The 19,699-nt window shown below is 40.9% G+C and overlaps 1 protein-coding gene across 1 annotated transcript in view; it reads right to left on the minus strand.

Annotated features, from left to right (window-relative positions):
• The window catches only part of LOC109470701, a 102,348-nt gene that overhangs the window by 55,856 nt on the left and 26,793 nt on the right, over positions 1-19,699 (minus strand). The window contains exon 11 of the mRNA XM_019769734.1: positions 55-322. Coding sequence (XP_019625293.1) covers positions 55-322 — 268 coding nt within the window. The remainder of the gene's footprint in view (positions 1-54; positions 323-19,699) is intronic.

A 19,699-nucleotide genomic window follows, 5' to 3' on the forward strand; every position in this document is an offset into this window, starting at 1 on the left:
ATGTGTCTCTTCAGATGACTCAGCTGACTGAACTGCCTGCTGCACTCCTCACACCTGTAGGGTTTCTCCCCTGTGTGAGTCCGCACGTGTGCCTTGAAATTACCAAGCTGACTGAACTGCTTGCTGCATTTTGCACACTTGTAGGGTTTCTCCCCTGTGTGAGTCCGCATGTGTCTCTTCAGGCTACCCAGCTGACTGAACTGTCTGCCACACTCCTCACATCTGTAGGGTTTCTCCCCTGTGTGAGTCCGCATGTGAGCCTTCAGACTATCCAGACGACCAAACTGCTTGCTGCATTCCTCACACCTGTAGGGTTTCTCCGCTGTGTGAGTCTGCATGTGTTTATTCAGAGTACCCAAATCACTGAACTGCTTGCTGCATTCCTCACATCTGTAGGGTTGCTCACCTGTGTGAGTCCTAATGTGTCTCTTCAGATGACTCAGCTGACTGAACTGCCTGCTGCACTCCTCACACCTGTAGGGTTTCTCCCCTGTGTGAGTCCGCACGTGTGCCTTGAAATTACCAAGCTGACTGAACTGCTTGCTGCATTTTGCACACTTGTAGGGTTTCTCCCCCGTGTGAGTCCGCATGTGGCTCTTCAGTTTACTCAGCTCACTAAACTGCTTGCTGCACTCCTCACACTTGTAAGGTTTCTCACCTGTATGAGTCCGCATGTGGGACTTCAAATTACTTAGCTGCCTAAACTGATTGCCACACTCCTCACACTTGTAGGGTTTCTCCCCTGTGTGAGTCCGCATGTGTGTCTTCAGACTATCCTGCCGACTGAACTGCTTGCTGCACTCCTCACACTGGTAGGGTTTCTCCCCTGTGTGAGTCCGCATGTGTTTCTTTAGACTATCCAGATAACTGAACTGCTTGCTGCACTCCTCACATCTGTATGTTTTTGTGGCAGATCTCCCATCCGATCCTTTTTTGATGCCATCAGAGCCATTGCTGTTTGTTGCCATGGTAACAAAAGCTGAATTCACCTCTGTAGTCCTGGAGTATGAAAATGACATTTCATTTCAACACAGTTTCTGCGTATCTTATCAGGCAAACACTAAAACTGAAGAAACTATCAAGTAGTCTTCAAATTTGCATCGAGAAAAGTAAGGATGACTTGGAAAGTTGTTGGTTGCTGGGATAGTTTTGACACTATGAGTTTGTTTGAACATTTATCTGTTGTTGCAAAACTTAAATTGGCCTGTTGTGTAGGGTCGAAATTAATGACACTTCTCAAAAAGAAGAGCTATCACTTTTGCAAAAATTATCATCATTGCTTATCCAGAACTTTTCCCCAATACAACATAAAAAACACCAGAAGTTCTACTGCAGTTGCTAGGAAATCTGCCGTATTGCTAAAAACGTAATCATTTTATCAGTGGGACAATATTAGACCAAATTTCATGACAATCCATCCAAAGCCTACTGAGATATGCTGCTAAACCACATACTGTACATAGAAATGTAAGAAACTATACAACCTTTTCTTGGAGAAGTTAATAATATGTCCTTACCTGCAAAATATCTTTTATAAAGAGTGCTGATGTCTGGATTAAGCCAGGCGATGCCTCACTGTTTTCCCTTTCAGCCGGGCAGGCAGCACTACTGGACTATGGAATCCTGTTTTCCTTTCAGCACTACTGGACTATGGAATCCTGTTTCCCTTTCAGCACTACTGGACTTTGGAATCCTGTTTTCCTTTCAGCACTACTGGACTATGGAATCCTGTTTTCCCTTCAGCACTACTTGACTATGGAATCCTGTTTTCCCTTTCAGCACTACCGGACTAAGGAATCCTGTTTCCCTTTCAGCACTACTGGACTATGGAATCCTGTGGAAAATGGAAAACAAAAACTGTCATCAGAAAGCCTGCATTTCCTTCAAATATCCCATTAGTCGACAAAGCTTCGTTCTAAGTAGTTAATGTACCACCCCTAACTCCCCCTCAATCAATACCGCAACATGTACGAGACTTAATGAACCTCCCCTCACTCCAGACCTTTCCTCCATGATAGAAACCAGATGTCTGGGACCGTTACGAGGCACATTTGGGGGTTTCCAGAATATTTCACCTCGAAACAACTTCTAAATTTCAACCCCAAAATTACCCTTTGTATGCAAAATCAACTGTGGATTATAGAAAGGCGTTTGTATTATATTTGTACAATAAGCAAGCACTCTTGTTGTCGTGTTTGATTTCCAATATTCAAGGAGACCGCATAACCGCTTCTAGACCTTCGCCGAGGTGTAAACAACTTTTTTCAGACAAATTTTGAAACGATCTACGCCATTTTTACACCTACAAGGGCACAACAAAACAAATAAGAAAGTTTGCGTACGTGTGCTGCTCTACATAAACTCTGTTGTTTCTGACAGAAACGTCTTTTCATACAAGAAACCGTTGCTTTTCGAGCAGTATAGAACTTGTCACAAGCGGCACACACGTCGCTAGCGGCTAGCTAGTGAGAGACTCAGAGAGCGTAAAACAAACTTGTACGTGTTATTCTCCTGTCACATCGATAACTGTAGAGTAGACAAGCTTTTGGTACGTACCTGGGTCGTATGTAGGATGAAATCCCGACGATCTGAACCGAAAAAGGCTCGTAGAAAGACGACGAGAAACCCTCGATACTTTCTTCCTCACCACACGTCTGGTGGACGGAGACACGGGGGTTAGCGGAATGAGCTCCGCGGAGATGGGATTCATAATGAGGCGGCGGAGGCGGTTTCTTGTTACTAGTACACTATGCTCCGCGGAGTTCGAACTCTAGTGTCAGCATGTGAAACTTTGTCAACAGATTTCTTTTGGATAAAAGACTGGAGCATAAGAAGACTGTAAAGCTAGGAAGATTAGGTCTCCATGCTCCATTTCAGATTATCAAAATTTGAAACAACTTTGAATGACAGGAGCTTTATAAGTCCAAGGGGTGTCAACCTTCAACTCTGCACCAGTCTTGCAAAATAGGGGCAATTATCACAGCTACCGCTAGGCGGCGCTTGGGCCTACGGGGCGAATCCTTTTTCTGGGCTTGTATTCTATTTGACTAGACCCTGATTCTTAGTTACTCATTTAGCGGTTATTTTTTAAATTTATTTATTCGTTCGGCTGTTAAAAAGACAAATTGTACAGCCAGGGCAGCCCAACTAGCCAGGAGGCTATTATTAAGGGCTTGCCCTGCTGACAGGACAAACATTTACACGCACGATACAACAATACAATACATTAACGTGGAGAGGTCAGGGTCATACACCTAAGGCTTATAGGGGTCGCCTAGAGAGTCCCATAGCTTCCTTTTAAAGGAGGCAATAGTGGTGGCAGTGCGAGCGTCAGTGGAGAGAGTGTTCCAAAGTGACGTTGCTCGGTGAAAGAATGTTCTCTGGCCTCTGGTGGTTTTGGTAAGTTCAACAGTCAGGTGGTTGCTGTTCCTGAGGGGATAGCGGGACTCAGTAGCAGATGCACGGGTTCTGGGTATCAGGGTTTGGAGGTGTGGCGGACAGTGGCCGTTAAGGAGCTTGTACAGGGTGGTGACTGTATGGAGTCTCCGTCTGAACTGAAGTGATGGAAGGGACAGTTGGGTGTACAAGGTTCATTTAGCGGTTCTGTAGTTATATACATATTCACATGTCAAAGATTATGAATTTATGGATCAGGGTGTTTCATTACTTTGCACATATTCTTCACATCTGCAACCAGACCAGAGTTAGAAACAAACGCATATCCAAAATTCAAAAAGAACATTTATTTTGAACAAATGAAAACATTGAACAAACCCATGTTCACATAAAAGCTCAAAAGGCCACCTACCTTATATACATTATACATGTACTTGAATAGTAAATATTAGGCTCTATAACATCTACCTGTTAGTTTTATTGCTACAAAATGTAATACAGCAAAAATAAAAGAATATCATCAAAAAAAATCTAATCTATATGCAATTATAACTGCATGCATTAATTCTGTCATTTGTGGCAACCATTAGTCAGAAACAAGAGAACAAATACTGGTCTAAATAAACTGATTCTATAAATATCTAGTTTAACAGAATAAAATTTAACATGCTAATATTGGATGGGATGGTAATCCATCTATAAAAACAAGAAAACAAATGCTACATTAAATAATCTGACCCTAAATATCTAGAGGTTAACAGTATAAACAAAAAAAAAAACATACTAATAGTGGATGGTAATCCTATAAAAAAAACTTAAATTTAAAACAAATTAAGTTAGGTTAGTTAACTTTATATACAGTATTTTGCATCCCCTATATCAGTAATATTGTTATGCTATGCTAATAATGCTATGGAAAGCTACACGCAGTCCTATGTATGCAAGGAACAAAACATTCTATGAAAGACACTAAAGCAAACTTTACACAAAGTTTTAAAGTCACTGGTTGTAGTATATCATGGAGAGCTAATACAGGGCTTTTCATTTACCAGTTTGATTCCTCACTCGCACAATATACAGAGTTAAGGGGTTCAACTGTTGGAAATAAAAAAAAGATCTTAATCTTGTACAACATGTCCACAATCTGAGTATTCCTTCGATTTTTTTCCTCTATGGTTTTTCACATGATCAGATTTCTCTAAGTCTGCACACAGCTTGAGTTATTCCAAAATCTCCCACTTAAGAGTTTGCATGTGTTGCTTGCAATGTATGACCGAGGTGATTAAACAGTTTGCTGAACTCCTCACAGTTAGAGTTTCTTCCCTGCCAGACTTTGCAAGCTGAATATTTCATAGGACCTGGCTCACAACTCAATCCTCAAAACTGTGAGGTTTTGTACTCCTCAGTCACACCTGTATTAGGCTGTAAGGTTTCTCACAGGTGTGTCTGCATGTGTTTCATCATAGAGCCCAGCTGACTGAACTGCCTACTGCAGTTTCTCTCCTGTGTGAGTCCGCATGTGAGCCTTCAGACTATCCAGCCGACCAAACTGCCTGCTGCACTCCTCACACTTGTAGGGTTTCTCCCCTGTATGAGTCCGCACGTGTTTCTTCAGATTACCCAAATCACTGAACTGCCTGCTGCACTCCTCACACCTGTAGGGTTTCTCACCTGTGTGAGTCCGCATGTGTGCCTTGAGATTACACAAATGACTGAACTGCCTGCTGCACTCCTCACACCTGTGCGGTTTCTCACCTGTGTGAGTCCGCATGTGGTCCTTCAGACTACCCAGCTCACTAAACTGCCTGCCACACTCCTCACACCTGTAGGGTTTCTCACCTGTGTGAGTACGCATGTGTTTCTTCAGACTATTCAGCACACTGAACTGCCTGCTGCACTTCTCACACCTGTAGGGTTTCTCACCTGTGTGAGTCTGCATGTGTTTTTTCAGATTACTTAGCTGACTGAACTGCTTGCTGCACTTCTCACACCTGTAGGGTTTCTCCCCTGTATGAGTCCGCATGTGTGCCTTGAGATTACACAGCTTACTGAACTGCTTGCTGCATTCCTCACATCTGTACATTTTTGTTGCAGATCTCCCATCCGGTCCTCTTTTGATGCCATCAGAGCCACCACTATTTGTTGCCATGGTAACAAAAGCTGAATTCACCTCTATAGTCCTGGAGCGTGAAGAAATTAATTTCAACACAGTTTCTGCATATCTTATCAGGTAAACACTAAAACTGAAGAAACTATCAAGTACTAGTCTTCAAATTTGCATCGAGAAAAGTAAGGATGACTTGGAAAGTTGTTGGTTGCTGAGATAGGTGTTTCAATACTAAGAGTTTGAAGCTTTATCTCTTGATGGCCTGTAGAGTCAAAATTTATGACACTTCTCAAAAAGAAGAGCTATCACTTTTGCAAAAATTATCATCATTGCTTATCCAGAACGTTTGCCCAAATACAACATAAAAACACCAGAAGTTCTACTGCAGTGCCTAGGAAATATGCCAGAATTGCTAAAAACATAATCATTTTATCAGTGGGACAAGATTATACCAAATTTCATGACAATCAATCCAAAGGCTATTGATATATGCTGCTAAACCACGTACATACAAATGCAACAAAACATGCAACTTTTTTTCTTGGAGAAGTTAATAATATGTTTTTACCTGCAAAATATCTTTTACACAGTCAAGTCCTGAACTGCTTCACCTGAGACTCAGTACTGATCTCTGGAACAACACAGATGAAGCCTCCCTGTTTTTCCTTTCAGCAGGGCAGGCAGCACTACTGGACTATAGAATCCTTTTTTCCCTTTCAGCACTTCTGGACTATGGTATCCTGTGGAAAATGGAAAACAAAAAGATGTGATCAGAAAGCCTGCATTTCCTTCAAATATCCCCTCAGTGGGCAAAGCTTTAACGTACCATCCCTAACTCCCACTCAATCAATAACGCAACATGTACGGGAGTTAATGAACCTCCCATCACTCCAGACCTTTCCTCCATGATAGAAACCAGATGTCTGGGTGGGAAGACCGTTACGAGGCACATTTGAGGTTTACAGAATATTCTATCTCAAAAGAACTTCCAAATGTCAACCCCAAAATTACCCTTTGTATGCGAAATCAACTGTGGTTTATAGAAAGGCGTTTGTATTATATTTGTACAATAAGCAAGCACTCTTGTTATCGTGTTTGATTTCCAATATTCAAGGAGACCGCATAACCCCTTCTAGACCTTCGCCGAGGTGTCAACAACTTTTTCTTAGAGACAAATTTGGAAACGATCTACGCCATTTTACTCCTACAAGGACACAACAAAACCAAAGAAAGTCTGCGTGTGTGTGCTGGTCTATATAAACTCTGTTGTTTCTGACAGAAACTTGTTTACAAACAAGAATCCGTTGCTTTTCGAGCAGTAAAGAACTTCTCACAAGCGACACACACGTCGCTAGCGGCTGGCTAGTGACAGACTCAGAGAGCGTAAGTAAAACAAACTTGTACGTGTTATTCTCCCGTCACATCGATAACTGTAGAGTACACAAGCTCTTGGTACGTACCTGAGTTGTATCTAGGATGAAATCCCGACGATTTGAACCGAAAAAGACTCGTAGAAAGACGACGAGAAACCCTCGATACTTTCTTCCACACCACGACACGTCTGGTGGACGGAGACACGGGGGTTAGCGGAATGAGCTCCGCGGAGACGGGATTCCTAATGAGGCAAAGCGGAGGCGGTTTCTTGTTACACTTTCCTCCGCGGAGTTCAAATTCTTGTGGCAGCTTGCGAAACTTGGTCAACAGATTTCTTTTGGAGACAAGACTGGAGCCAAAGAAGACTGTAAAGCTAGGAAGATTATGTCTCCATGCTTCATTTCATCAGATTATCAAAATTTGAAACAACTTTGAACGATAAGTCCAAGGAAGGACCAAGGGTTGTCAATCTTCCACTCTGTAATCCCCAAGCAGATATCTTGTTGGGGTAAGACAGTATCAAATTAGCCAGTCTGTAGACAAAAAAAGGCCATATATAAAAAGCAAACAATTTTCCACCATCAACCTCTGCTTGGAGAGTACCACTCTGCACAAGCCTTGCAATATCGGGGCAATTATCACAGCCACTGCTAGGTGGCGCTGGGGCCAACGGTGCAGATAGTTTTTTACGCTTCATTCTAATTTCTACTAGTATTTGACTAGACCCTGATTCTTAAGTCACTCATTTAGCGGTTCTGTAGTTATATACATATTCACATGTCAAAGATTATGAATTTATGGATCATAGTGTTTCAATCTTTTGCATCTATTCTTCACATCTGCAAACAGACCAGACTTATAAACAAACGCATACCTTAAGTTCAAAAAGAACATTTATTTGTAACAAATCCATGTTCAACAAACAACATAATGCATTATACATGTACTTTAATAAGAATAAATATTAGGCCCTATATAGAGGGTATTACATGTGTATGTTGGCTCTATCTATTGCTACATGTAATCATGTAATACAGTAGAATATCATAAAAAAAAACCAACTCCAATGTCTATGTAATTATAACTGCATGCACTAATTCTATCATCTATCACAACCATTAGTCAGAAACAAGAAAACAAATACGATACTAAAAACTGATTCTATAAATATCCCGGTTAAAGAATAAACAATACCATGCTAATATTGGATGGGATGGTAGTCCATCTATCAAAACAAAACACTCTTCCTCTATAACAAAAGAACTTCAAACATGCAAACTTAGGTTAGTGAAAGCTAGATATACAGTATTTTGCATCCCCTATATCAAAGAAAGTTGTTATACTATGCCATGTAAGTAATGCCATGGACTGCTACGAACCAGATGTAACACATACAGTCTAACATTTCAAGGAACAATGCATTCCATAAAAACTAAAAAAAAGACACTAAAGCAAACAGTTTGTAGTACATCATGAAGAGCTAATACATAGATGTTCCTTTACCAGTTGGATTTCTCACTTTCAATAAAGAGAGTTAACAGGATTGGAAATAAAAACTTGCTCTTAGTTATTCACCATGGTATCCTGTACAACATGAATGTCCTTAATCCTAGTATTTTTTGTTTTTCATATGTGGTAATGGTATCACATGGTCCACCTTCTCTAGATGACTGGTGTGCCTACAACTTGGGTTATTCTAAATTGTCCATTTAAGTTCGCAATAACCCAGATGACTAAACAGTTTGCTGAACTCCTCACATTGTTGGAGTTTCTTCCCTGTCAGACGACTTTGAAAACTGGATATTTCGAAGGACCAGCCTCACTCACAATTCTCTAAACTGTGCAGTCCTCATTTACATCGGTTTCTCAGAAGTGAGTCCGCATGTGTTTCTTCAGACTACTCAGCTGACTGAACTGCCTGCTGCACTCCACACACCTGTAGGGTTTCTCCCCTGTGTGAGTCCGCATGTGACACTTTAGAGCACTCCAGTGACTGAACTTCCTGCTACACTCCTCACACCTGTAGGGTTTCTCACCTGTGTGAGTCCTCATGTGAGCCTTGAGATGACACAGTTCGCTGAACTGCCTGCCACACTCCTCACACCTGTAGGGCTTCTCACCAGTATGAGTCCGCATGTGTCTCTTCAGGCTACCCAGCTGACTGAACTGTCTGCCACACTCCTCACACCTGTAGGGTTTCTCACCTGTGTGACTTTGCATGTGAGACTTCAGATGAGCCAGCTGACAGAACTGCCTACTGCACTCCTCACACTTGTAGGGTTTCTCACCTGTGTGAGTGCGCACGTGTTCCTTCAGATGACCCAGCCGACTGAACTGCCTGCTGCACTCCTCACACCTGTACGGTTTCTCACCTGTGTGAGTCCGCATGTGTGCCTTCAGATTACCCAGTTGACTGAACTGCCTGCTGCACTCCTCACACCTGTATGTTTTTGTGGCAGGTCTCCCATCCGATCCTCTTTTGATGCCATCAGAGCCACCGCTGTTTGTTGCCATGGTAACAAAAGCCGAATTCACCTCTGTAGTCCTGGAGTATGAAAATGACATTTCATTTCAACACAGTTTTTCCGTATCTTATCAGGCAAACACTAAAATTGAAGAAACTATCAAGTAGTCTTCAAATTTGCATCGAGAAAAGTAAGGATGACTTGGAAAGTTGTTGGTTGCTGAGATAGGTGTTTCAATATTAAGAGTTTGAACCTTCATCTCTTGATGGCCTGTAGAGTCAATGACACTTCTCAAGAAGAAGGGCTAGCACTTTTGCAAAAATTATCATCATTGCTTATTCAGAACTTTTGCCCAAATACAACATAAAAACACCAGAGGTTCTACTGCAGTTCCTTGGAAATCTCGTATATTGCTAAAAACATAATCATTTTATCAGTGGGACAAGATTATACCAAATTTCATGACAATCCATTGAGAGCCTATTGAGATATGCTGCTAAACCACGTACATACAAATGCAACAAAATATGCAACTTTTTCTTGGAGCAGTTAATGATATGTTCTTACCTGCAAAATATCTTTTACACAGTCAAGTCTTGAGCTGCTGCACCAGAGTACTGATGTCTGGAAGAACACAGGTGAAGCCTCACTGTTTCCCTTTCAGCAGGGCAGGCAGCACTACTGGACTATGGGATCCTGTTTTCCTTTCAGCACTACTGGACTATGGAATCCTGTTTCCCTTCAGCACTACTGGACTATGGAATCCTGTTTTCCCTTCAGCACTACTGGACTATGGAATCCTGTTTTCCCTTCAGCACTACTGGACTATGGAATCCTGTGGAAAACAAAAACATGTGATCAGAAAGCCTGCATTTCCTTCAAATATTCCCTTTTTCGACAAATCTTTCTTCTAAATAGTTAATGTATCACCCCTAACTGCCCCTCAATCAATAACGCGACATGCACAAAGGTTAATGAACCTCCCCTGACTCCATACCTTTCCTCCATGATAGAAACCAGATGTCTGGGTGGGAAGACCTTTACGAGGCACATTTGGGGGTTTACACAATATTCTATCTCAAAAGAACTTCCAAACTTCAACCCCAAAATTACCCTTTGTATGCAAAATCAACTGTGGATAATAGAAAGGCGTTTGTATTATATTTGTACAATAAGCAAGTACTCCTGTTGTCGTGTTTGATTTCTAACATTTACGGAGACCGCATAACCCCTTCTAGACCTTCGCTGAGGTGTCAACAACTTTTTCTCAGACAAATTTGGAAACGATCTACGCCATTTTACACCTACAAGGACACAACAAACCCAAAGAAAGTTTGCGTGTGTGTGCTGCTCTACATAAACTCTGTTGTTTCTGACAAAAACTTGTTTACAAACAAGAAACCGTAGCTTTTCGATCAGTATAGCACTTCTCACAGGCGGCACACACACGTCGCTAGCGGCTAGCTGGTGACAGACTCAGCCAAGGAGCTTTCATGACACAAACTTGTACGTGTTATTTTCCCGTCACATCGATGACTGTAGAGTAGACAAGCTCTTGGTACGTACCTGAGTTGTATGTAGGATGAAATCCCGACGATCTGAACCGAAAAAGGCTCGTAGAAAGACGACGAGAAACCCTCGATACTTTCTTCCACACCACGACACGTCTGGTGGACGGAGACACGGGGGTTAGCGGAATGAGCTCCGCGGAGATGGGATTCACAATGAGGCAAAGCGGAGGCGGGTCCTTGGTATCCGCGGAGTTCGAATTCTTGTGGCAGTTTTTGAAACTTGTCAAGTGATTTTTTCCAAGAAGACTACACCTAGGAAGATTAGGTCTCCATGCTCCATTTAAAATCATCAAAATTTGAAACAACTTACGATGACAGGAGCTTGATAGCTCAAAGGGTGTATGTCTTCCACTCTGCGCATGCCTTTGCTTGTAATATCGGAGCAATTATCAAAGCTACCACTAGGCGGCGCTGGGGCCAACGGGGCGGATAGTTTAGCTTTGTCTAGACCCTGATTCTTAAGTAGCTCATTTAGCGGTTCTGTGGTTTATATTCACGTTTTAACAAAAATTATGAATCGTGGTGTTTCAATATTTTACACATATTTTGCAACCGGACCAGAGTTATGAACACATGCATACCAAAAATTCAAAATGAAAATTTATTTCCAACAAATGAAAACAACTTGAACCAATGCATGGTAACATACCAGTAACCAAAACTGACAACAGGCACTCATATAGATCTATGTACTACAAGAGTAAATATAAGCTGCTCTAACTATAGCTACAAAATGTTAGACAGTAGTTTAGAATATCAGCAACAACACTAGTATTCATCTAGCTACAATGACATGAACTACAGTTAATTCTATCATCTACGGCAACAATTAGTCAGAAACAAGAAAACAAATACTATACTAAAAGAATCTAAATAAATTAAATATCTAGGTTAACAGAATAAACCATAACATGCTAATAAAACAAAATTATTCCTCTATAACAAAAGAACTTTAGAGAAATAAACTGAGGTTAGTTAGCTTGATATACAATGTTTTACATCCCCTATGCTATGCTGTAGACTTTACAAAAAGGTACTGAAACGTTTTGTTTGTAGTACATCATAGGTTTTTTTTACCAGTCTGATTCCTCACTTTCACATTAAAGAGAGTTAACAGGATTGTAAATAAAACTTGCTCTAAGTCACAAAGGTGTCTTAGCCATGGTGTCTTGTATATGTACAACAGGAAATTTCTAAATTATGTCCTCAATCTAAGTATTTCTTTGAATTTTTTTTCCTGTATAGTTTTTCACAAGATCAGCCTTCTCTAGGTCTGCACACAACTTGAGTTATTCCAAAATCTCCCACCTTGAGTTTGCATGTTTGTTGCAATGTATGACCCAGGTGACTGAACAGTTTGCTGCACTTCTCACACTGTTGGAGTTTCCAAGTCAGACCTTGCAAACTGGATATTTCATAGGACCAGGCTCACAACTCCTCAAAACTGTGAGGTTTTGTACTGCCTCAGTCACACCTGTAGGGTTTCTCACAGGTGTGTCCGCATGTGTCTCTTCAGATGACCCGACTGACTGAACTGCCTGCTGCACTCCTCACACCTGTAGGGTTTCTCCCCTGTGTGAGTCCGCATGTGTGTCTTGAGATTAACCAGATGACTGAACTGCCTGCAGCACTCCTCACACTTGTAGGGTTTCTCTCCTGTGTGACTTCGCATGTGAGTCTTCAGATTATGCAGATCACTGAACTGCCTGCCACACTCCTCACACCTGTACGGTTTCTCACCTGTGTGAGTCCGCATGTGTTTCTTCAGATTATCCAGCTCACTGAATTGCATGCTACACTCCTCACACCTGTACGGTTTCTCACCTGTGTGAGTCCGCATATGAATCTTCAGATGACCCTGCCGACTGAACTGCTTGCTGCACTCCTCACATCTGTACGTTTCTGTGGCAGATTTCCCATCCGATCCTCTTTTGATGCCATTAGAGCCACCGCTGTTTGTTGCCATGGTAACAAAAGCCGAACTCACCTCCGTAGTTCTGGATTATGAAGATGAACAACATTTAATTTTAGAGTTTCTGTATGGATATTTTATCAGGAAAGCACTAAAACTTAAGAAACTATTAAACAGCCTTCAATTTGCAAAGAGCAAAGCAAGGATTACTTGGAAAGTTGTTGGTTGCTGAGTTTGTTTGACCCTTTATCTCTTGATGCGAAACTTAAATCGGCCTATAGAGTCAAAATTTATGACACTTCTCAAAAAGAAGAGCTATCACTTTTGCAAAAATTATCTTCATTGCTTATCCAAAACTTTTGCCCAAATACAACATAAAAACACCAGAAGTTCTACTGCAGTTCCTAGGAAATCTGCCGTATTGCTAAAAACATAATCATTTTATCAGTCGGACAAGATTATACCAAATTTCATGACAATCCACTGAGAGCCTATTGAGATATAACATTATGCTGCTAAACCACATACATAGAAATGCAACAGAATGTGCAACTTTTTCTTGGGGAAGTTAATAATATGTTCTTACCTGCAAATTATACTTTACACAGTCAAGTCTAGAGCCGCTACACCAGAGTACTGATGTCTGGAAGAACACAGGTGAAGCCTCCCTGTTTTTGCTTTCAGCTGGGCAGGCAGCACTACTGGACTATGAAATCCTGTGGAAAACATAAAACAAAACTAGAGTTCCACGATCTCATAACTTCGCCAAATGATGTTAGCCTTTATGAGTAAGAAACTATAGATTAATCCCCCTGATTGTGCGAATAGGATCCTATATTTGCATCAATTATATCTGTTGATCATATTCTACACCAGAAGACAGTCTTATCTTATCAAAAAATGCCATTATAGCATTTCGTCATAAATTATGCAAATGAGGTCCTTATTTGAATAAGTTATGTTTAATTATGTTCACCTTCACATAATTTTCAAATATCCCAAAATTCCAGGCAGTTACCACTATGTAAATATAACATTTTCTCATTAATTATGCAAATTAAGTCTTCATTTGCATAATCGATATCTGCCTGTATTTCACAAGCTTGAATAGTCCTATCATGGAATGCAACTGATTTATAGAATTTCCTCACTAATTATGCAAATTACATTAATATATGCATAATTATAATATTATGTTAAGCATCACTTCAGCTACCTACATGCCAAAAATCATGACGATCCATCAATCGGTTCTAGAGCTATCCGCCTTTAAATATTTTTCAACTAACGCCCCTGCAGTTCCAGAGCAAGCTCACATCACTTCTTCCCCAGCACAAGAGCTACCTACCATCCAAATTTCGTCACCCTAGCATGTCTAGATCACGAGATATCAAAACCGGAAGTTCAGCTGCAGTACCATAACAAGCCGCTAGGGGCCCCAAACTTTAATCAGTTCCACGTCTCATGAAGACCTATCCACCTACCAAATATCAAGACAATCCATATTAGCCTTCTTGAGTTATCGTGCTGACACACACACACACACACACACAGACACACGAACGCCTACGAAAACATAACCTTCTTGGCGAAGGTAAAGATGTGATCAGAAAGCCTGCATCTCCTTCAAATATCCCCTCAGTCAACAAAGCTTCCTTCTAAGTAGTTAATGTATCATCCCTAACTGCCCCTCAATCAATAACGCGACATGTACGAAGGTTAATGAACCTCCCCTGACTCCAACCCTTTCCTCCATGATAGAAACCAGATGTCTGGGTGGGAAGACCGTTACGAGGCACATTTGGGGGTTTACAGAATATTCTATCTCAAAAGAACTTTCAAATTTCAACCCCAAAGTACCCTTTGTATGCGAAATCAACTGTGGATCATAGAAAGGCATTTTTATTATATTCATACAATAAGCAAGTGCTTTTGTTGTTGTGTTTGATTTCCAATATGTAAGGAGACCGCATAACCCCTTCTAGACCTTCGCTGAGGTGTCAACAACTTTTTCCCAGACAAATTTGGAAACGATCTACGCCGTTTTACACCTACAAGGACACAACAAAACCAAAGAACGTTTGCGTGTGTGTGCTGCTCTATATAAACTCTGTTGTTTCTGACAGAAACTTGTTTACAAACAAGAAAGTAAACTAGAAAGGCCAATATTTGCTTTGGAGCAAATACAGCGATGGGTTCACCACATTTTACGACATGGCAGGGAAAGAATGGGAAACACAAGGGAAAACAATGATTTACATTGATATAACTATAATATGAAGTAAAATACAACAAAAACAACAGTTGGATAGCTATTCCCTACTTTATTGGTTAGGATTTTTAATTGCATAATGCAAACTGTTGATTTTCAAAATAAAATAAAAAAGTCCATGCCCGGCATTCCAATGCTGGAGCAGGAAAGCTTGAAATACCTACCAAAACACTTGAATACAGACATACTGTCAGTATGGAAATGCTTCTGTGCAGGTGTTAATCAAGTTAAATCCCAACAGCCAATCAGCAAGAAGTATAGAGGAAAGCTGCATGCCTATTGGTTGATGCCCTGCATTCCATTGTGATGACTCATGCCCAAACGTGGTAAACAAGGCAGACTAACACAGTAATACATTTGCTATAACACAGCCAAAAAACTCAAATAAAACCATTCTAAAAGCCTGTATCACAATAATTTAAAAAACGCCTAGGGGTATTTGCCCACTGTACCTCCATACCAAATTTCAGGACCTTGGGCCCTAAAATGAAGAAGCTGAATCCATTTAAAAAATGGCAGGAGAAGAAGAAGAAGAAGAAGAAGGAGAAGGAGAAGAAACATCAGAAAAAGCAATATGGTTTCACCACACAACCCATAACAAGAAACCGTTGCTTTTCGATCAGTATATAACTTCTCACAAGCGGCACACACGTCGCTAGCGGCTCGCGGCTAGCTAGTGAGACTGAGAGACTCAGAGAGCGTACAACAAACTTGTACGTGTTATTTTACCGTCACTTCGATGACTGTAGAGTAGACAAGCTCTTGGTACGTACCTGAGTTGTATGTAGTACGAAATCCCGACGATCTGAACCGAAAAAGGCTCGTAGAAAGACGACGAGAAACCCTCTATACTTTCTTCCACACCACGACACGTCTGGTGGACGGAGACACGGGGGTTAGCGGAATGAGCTCCGCGGAGATGGGAGTCATAATGAGGCAGCAGAGGCGGTTTCTTGTTACACTTTTCTCCGCGGAGTTCGAATTCTTGTGGCAGCTTGCGAAACTTGGTCAACAGATTTCTTTTGGAGACAAGACTGGAGCCAAAGAAGACTGTAAAGCTAGGAAGATAATGTCTCCATGCTCGATTTCAGATCATCAAAATTTGAAACAACTTTGATTGACAGGAGCTTGATAAGTCCAAGGGGTGTCAACCGTCAACTCTGCGCAAGCCTTGCGATATAGGGGGCGATTATTACAGCTACCGCTAGGCGGCGCTCGGGCCAACGGGGCGAATCTTTTTTCTGGGTTTTTATTCTATTTGACTAGACCCTGAATCTCTCTCTCTCTACACACATATATATAAATGCATATATTCACGTTTCAGCAAAGATTGTGAATTTATAGATCATGGTGTTTCAATTTTTTGCACATATTCTTCACATCTGCATCTGGACCAGACTGATAGACTGCATATCTAAAATTCAAAAAGAACATTTATTTGTACCAAACGCATGTTATACACACAACATAATGCATTATACATGTACTTTAATAAGAGTAAATATTAGGTCCTATATAGAGGCTATTACATGTGTCTTTTTAGCTCTATTGCTACATAATGTAATACAGTAGAATATTAGCAAAAAAACTCGAATCTCTATGCAATTATAACTTCATTAACTAATTCTATCATTTATCGCAACCATTTATAGTCAGAAAAAAAAGAAAAGAAATACGATACTAAATAGACTGATTCTATAAATATCTAGGTTAACAGAATAAACAATAACATGCTAATATTGGATGGGATGGTAATCCATCTATAAAAACAAGAAAACAAATACTATATTAAATAATCTGACCCTAAATATCTAGGTTAACAGTATAAACAACAACATACTAATAATAGTGGATGGTAATCCTATAAAAACAAATCACTCTTCCGCTATATAAAAAACAATTAAAACAAATTACTAGTAACTTAGGTTAGTTAGGTTGATATACAGTATTTTGCATCCACTGTATCAGTAATATTGTTATGCTATGCTATGGAATGCTACAATTTAGTACAAACCAGATGTACCACATGCAGTCCTATGTTGCCAAGGAACAAAACATTCTATGAAAAACACTAAAGCAACTTTACACAAAGTTTTAAAGTCACTGTTTGTAGTACATCATGAAGATAATACATATATTTTCCTTTGCCAATTGGATGTCTCACTCTCTCAATAAAAATAGTTAACAGGTTGGAAATAAAAACTTGATCTTAGTCTTGTACAACACGAAATGTCCTCAATCTGACTGAGTATTCTTTTGACTTTTTTCCTGTATGGTTTTTCACATGATCAGCCTCTAGGTCTGCACACAAGTTGAGTTATTCCAACATCTCCCACTTAAGAGTTTGCATGTGTCTCTTGTAAGGATCCAGGTGACTGAACAGTCTACTGAACTCCTGACACTGTTGGAGTTTCTTCCCTGTCAGACTTTGCAAGCTGGGTATTTCATAGGACCAGGCTCACAACTCAATCCTCAAAACTGAGGTTTTGTACTCCTCAGTCACACTTGTAGGGTTTCTCACAAGTGAGTCCGCATGTGTTTCTTCAGACTACCTTGCTGACTGAACTGCCTGCTGCACTTCTCACGCCTGTAGGGTTTCTCCCGTGTGAGTCCGCATGTGAGTCTTCAGATTACTCAGCTGACTGAACTGCCTGCCACACTCCTCACACCTGTAAGGTTTCTCACCTGTGTTGAGTCCGCATGTGTCTCTTCAGATTACCCAGATCACTGAACTGCCTGCTACACTCCTCACACCTGTAGGGTTTCTCACCTGTGTGAGTCTGTATGTGAGTTTTAAGACTACCCAGCTGACTGAACTGCCTGCCACACTCATCACACCTGTAGGGTTTCTCCCCAGTATGAGTCCGCATGTGTGTCTTTAGATCACGCAGCTGACTGAACTGTCTACTGCATTCCTCACACTTGTAGGGTTTCTCCCCTGTATGAGTTCGCATGTGAGACTTCAGATGAGCCAGCTGACAGAACTGCCAGCTGCACTCCTCACACCTGTAGGGCTTCTCACCTGTGTGAGTCCGCATGTGTGCCTTGAGATTACCCAGCTGACTGAACTGCCTGCTGCACTCCTCACGACCTGTACGGCTTCTCACCTGTATGAGTCCGCATGTGATTTTCCAGATGACCCAGCTGACTGAACTGCTTGCTGCACTCCTCACACCTGTACGTTTTTGTGGCAGATCTCCCATCCGATCCAATTTTGATGCAATCAGAGCCACAGCTGTTTGTTGCCATGGTAACAAAAAAAATCCGAGTTTACACAGTCAGGTCTTGAGCTGCTACACCAGAGTACTGATGTCTGGAAGAATACAGGCGAAGCCTCACTGTCTTCCCTTTCAGCACTACTGGACTATGGAATCCTGTTTTCCTTTCAGCACTACTGGACTATGGAATCCTGTTTTCCTTTCAGCACTACTGGACTATGGAATCCTGTTTCCCTTTCAGCACTACTGGACTATGGAATCCTGTTTTCCCTTCAGCACTACTGGACTATGGAATCCTGTTTTCCCTTTCAGCACTACTGGACTTTGGAATCCTGTTTTCCCTTTTTTCAGCACTACTGGACTACGGAATCCTGTGGAAAACAAAAAGGTGCAATCAGAAGCCAGCATTTCCTTCAAATATCCCCTCAGTCGACAAACCTTACTTCTAAATAGTTAATGTATCACCCCTAACTCCCACTCAATCAATAACGCAACTTGTATGAGAGTTAATGAACCTCCCCTAACTCCAGACCTTTCCTCCATGATAGAAACCAGATGTCTGGGTGGGAAGACCGTTCGAGGCACATTTAGGGGTTTACTGAATATTCTATTTCAAAAGAACTTCCAAATTTCAACCCAAAAATTACACTTTGTTTGCAAAATCAACTATCATATGGAGTATAGAAATAGGTTTATATTATATTAGTACAATAAGCAAGCACAAACAGTCCTGTTTGATTTCCAATATTTAAGGAGACCGCATAACCCTTTCTAGACCTTCGCTAAAGTGTCAACAACTTTTTCTCAGACAAATTTGGAAACGATCTACGCCATTTTTACACCTGCAAGGGCACAACAAAACCAAAGAAAGTTTGCGTGCGTGTGCTGCTCTATATAAACTCTGTTGTTTCTGACAGAAACTTGTTTACAAACAAGAAACCGTTGCTTTTCGAGCTGTATAGAACTCAGGGGTCGAAATAACCCTCTGTGTGCAACTTAGTGCAAGTAAATTTGGTGTCGTGCAACTATTTTTTCGCCGATATGCACGGCGGTGCAAGTTTGCATTATCCGTTTGCATGTAGAAATGTCCAATATTAAAAAGAACTGGAAAGGGAACAAGGAGCCTGCCAAGAAAATGAAAATCCAGCCTTAAAATAAAAGAAATTTAGCTTACATGTAGTTTCCGTCTCTCTCATTTTGCAACAATATTTTCCCATATTTTTCGGTACCGATAGTCATAATATTGGATGCTATTAAAGTTACTACATGTACTATTATTTTTGGGGGGTGCAACTATTTTTCTTCTGGTGCAACTATTTTTTTTTTCATCTGCACCAGTGCAAGTTGGCCCCAAAATCTATTTCGACCCCTGGAACTTCTCACA

The sequence above is a fragment of the Branchiostoma belcheri genome, unplaced genomic scaffold, assembly GCF_001625305.1.
Source record: "Branchiostoma belcheri isolate BF01 breed outbred unplaced genomic scaffold, Haploidv18h27 scaffold23, whole genome shotgun sequence".
NCBI lineage: Eukaryota > Metazoa > Chordata > Leptocardii > Amphioxiformes > Branchiostomatidae > Branchiostoma > Branchiostoma belcheri.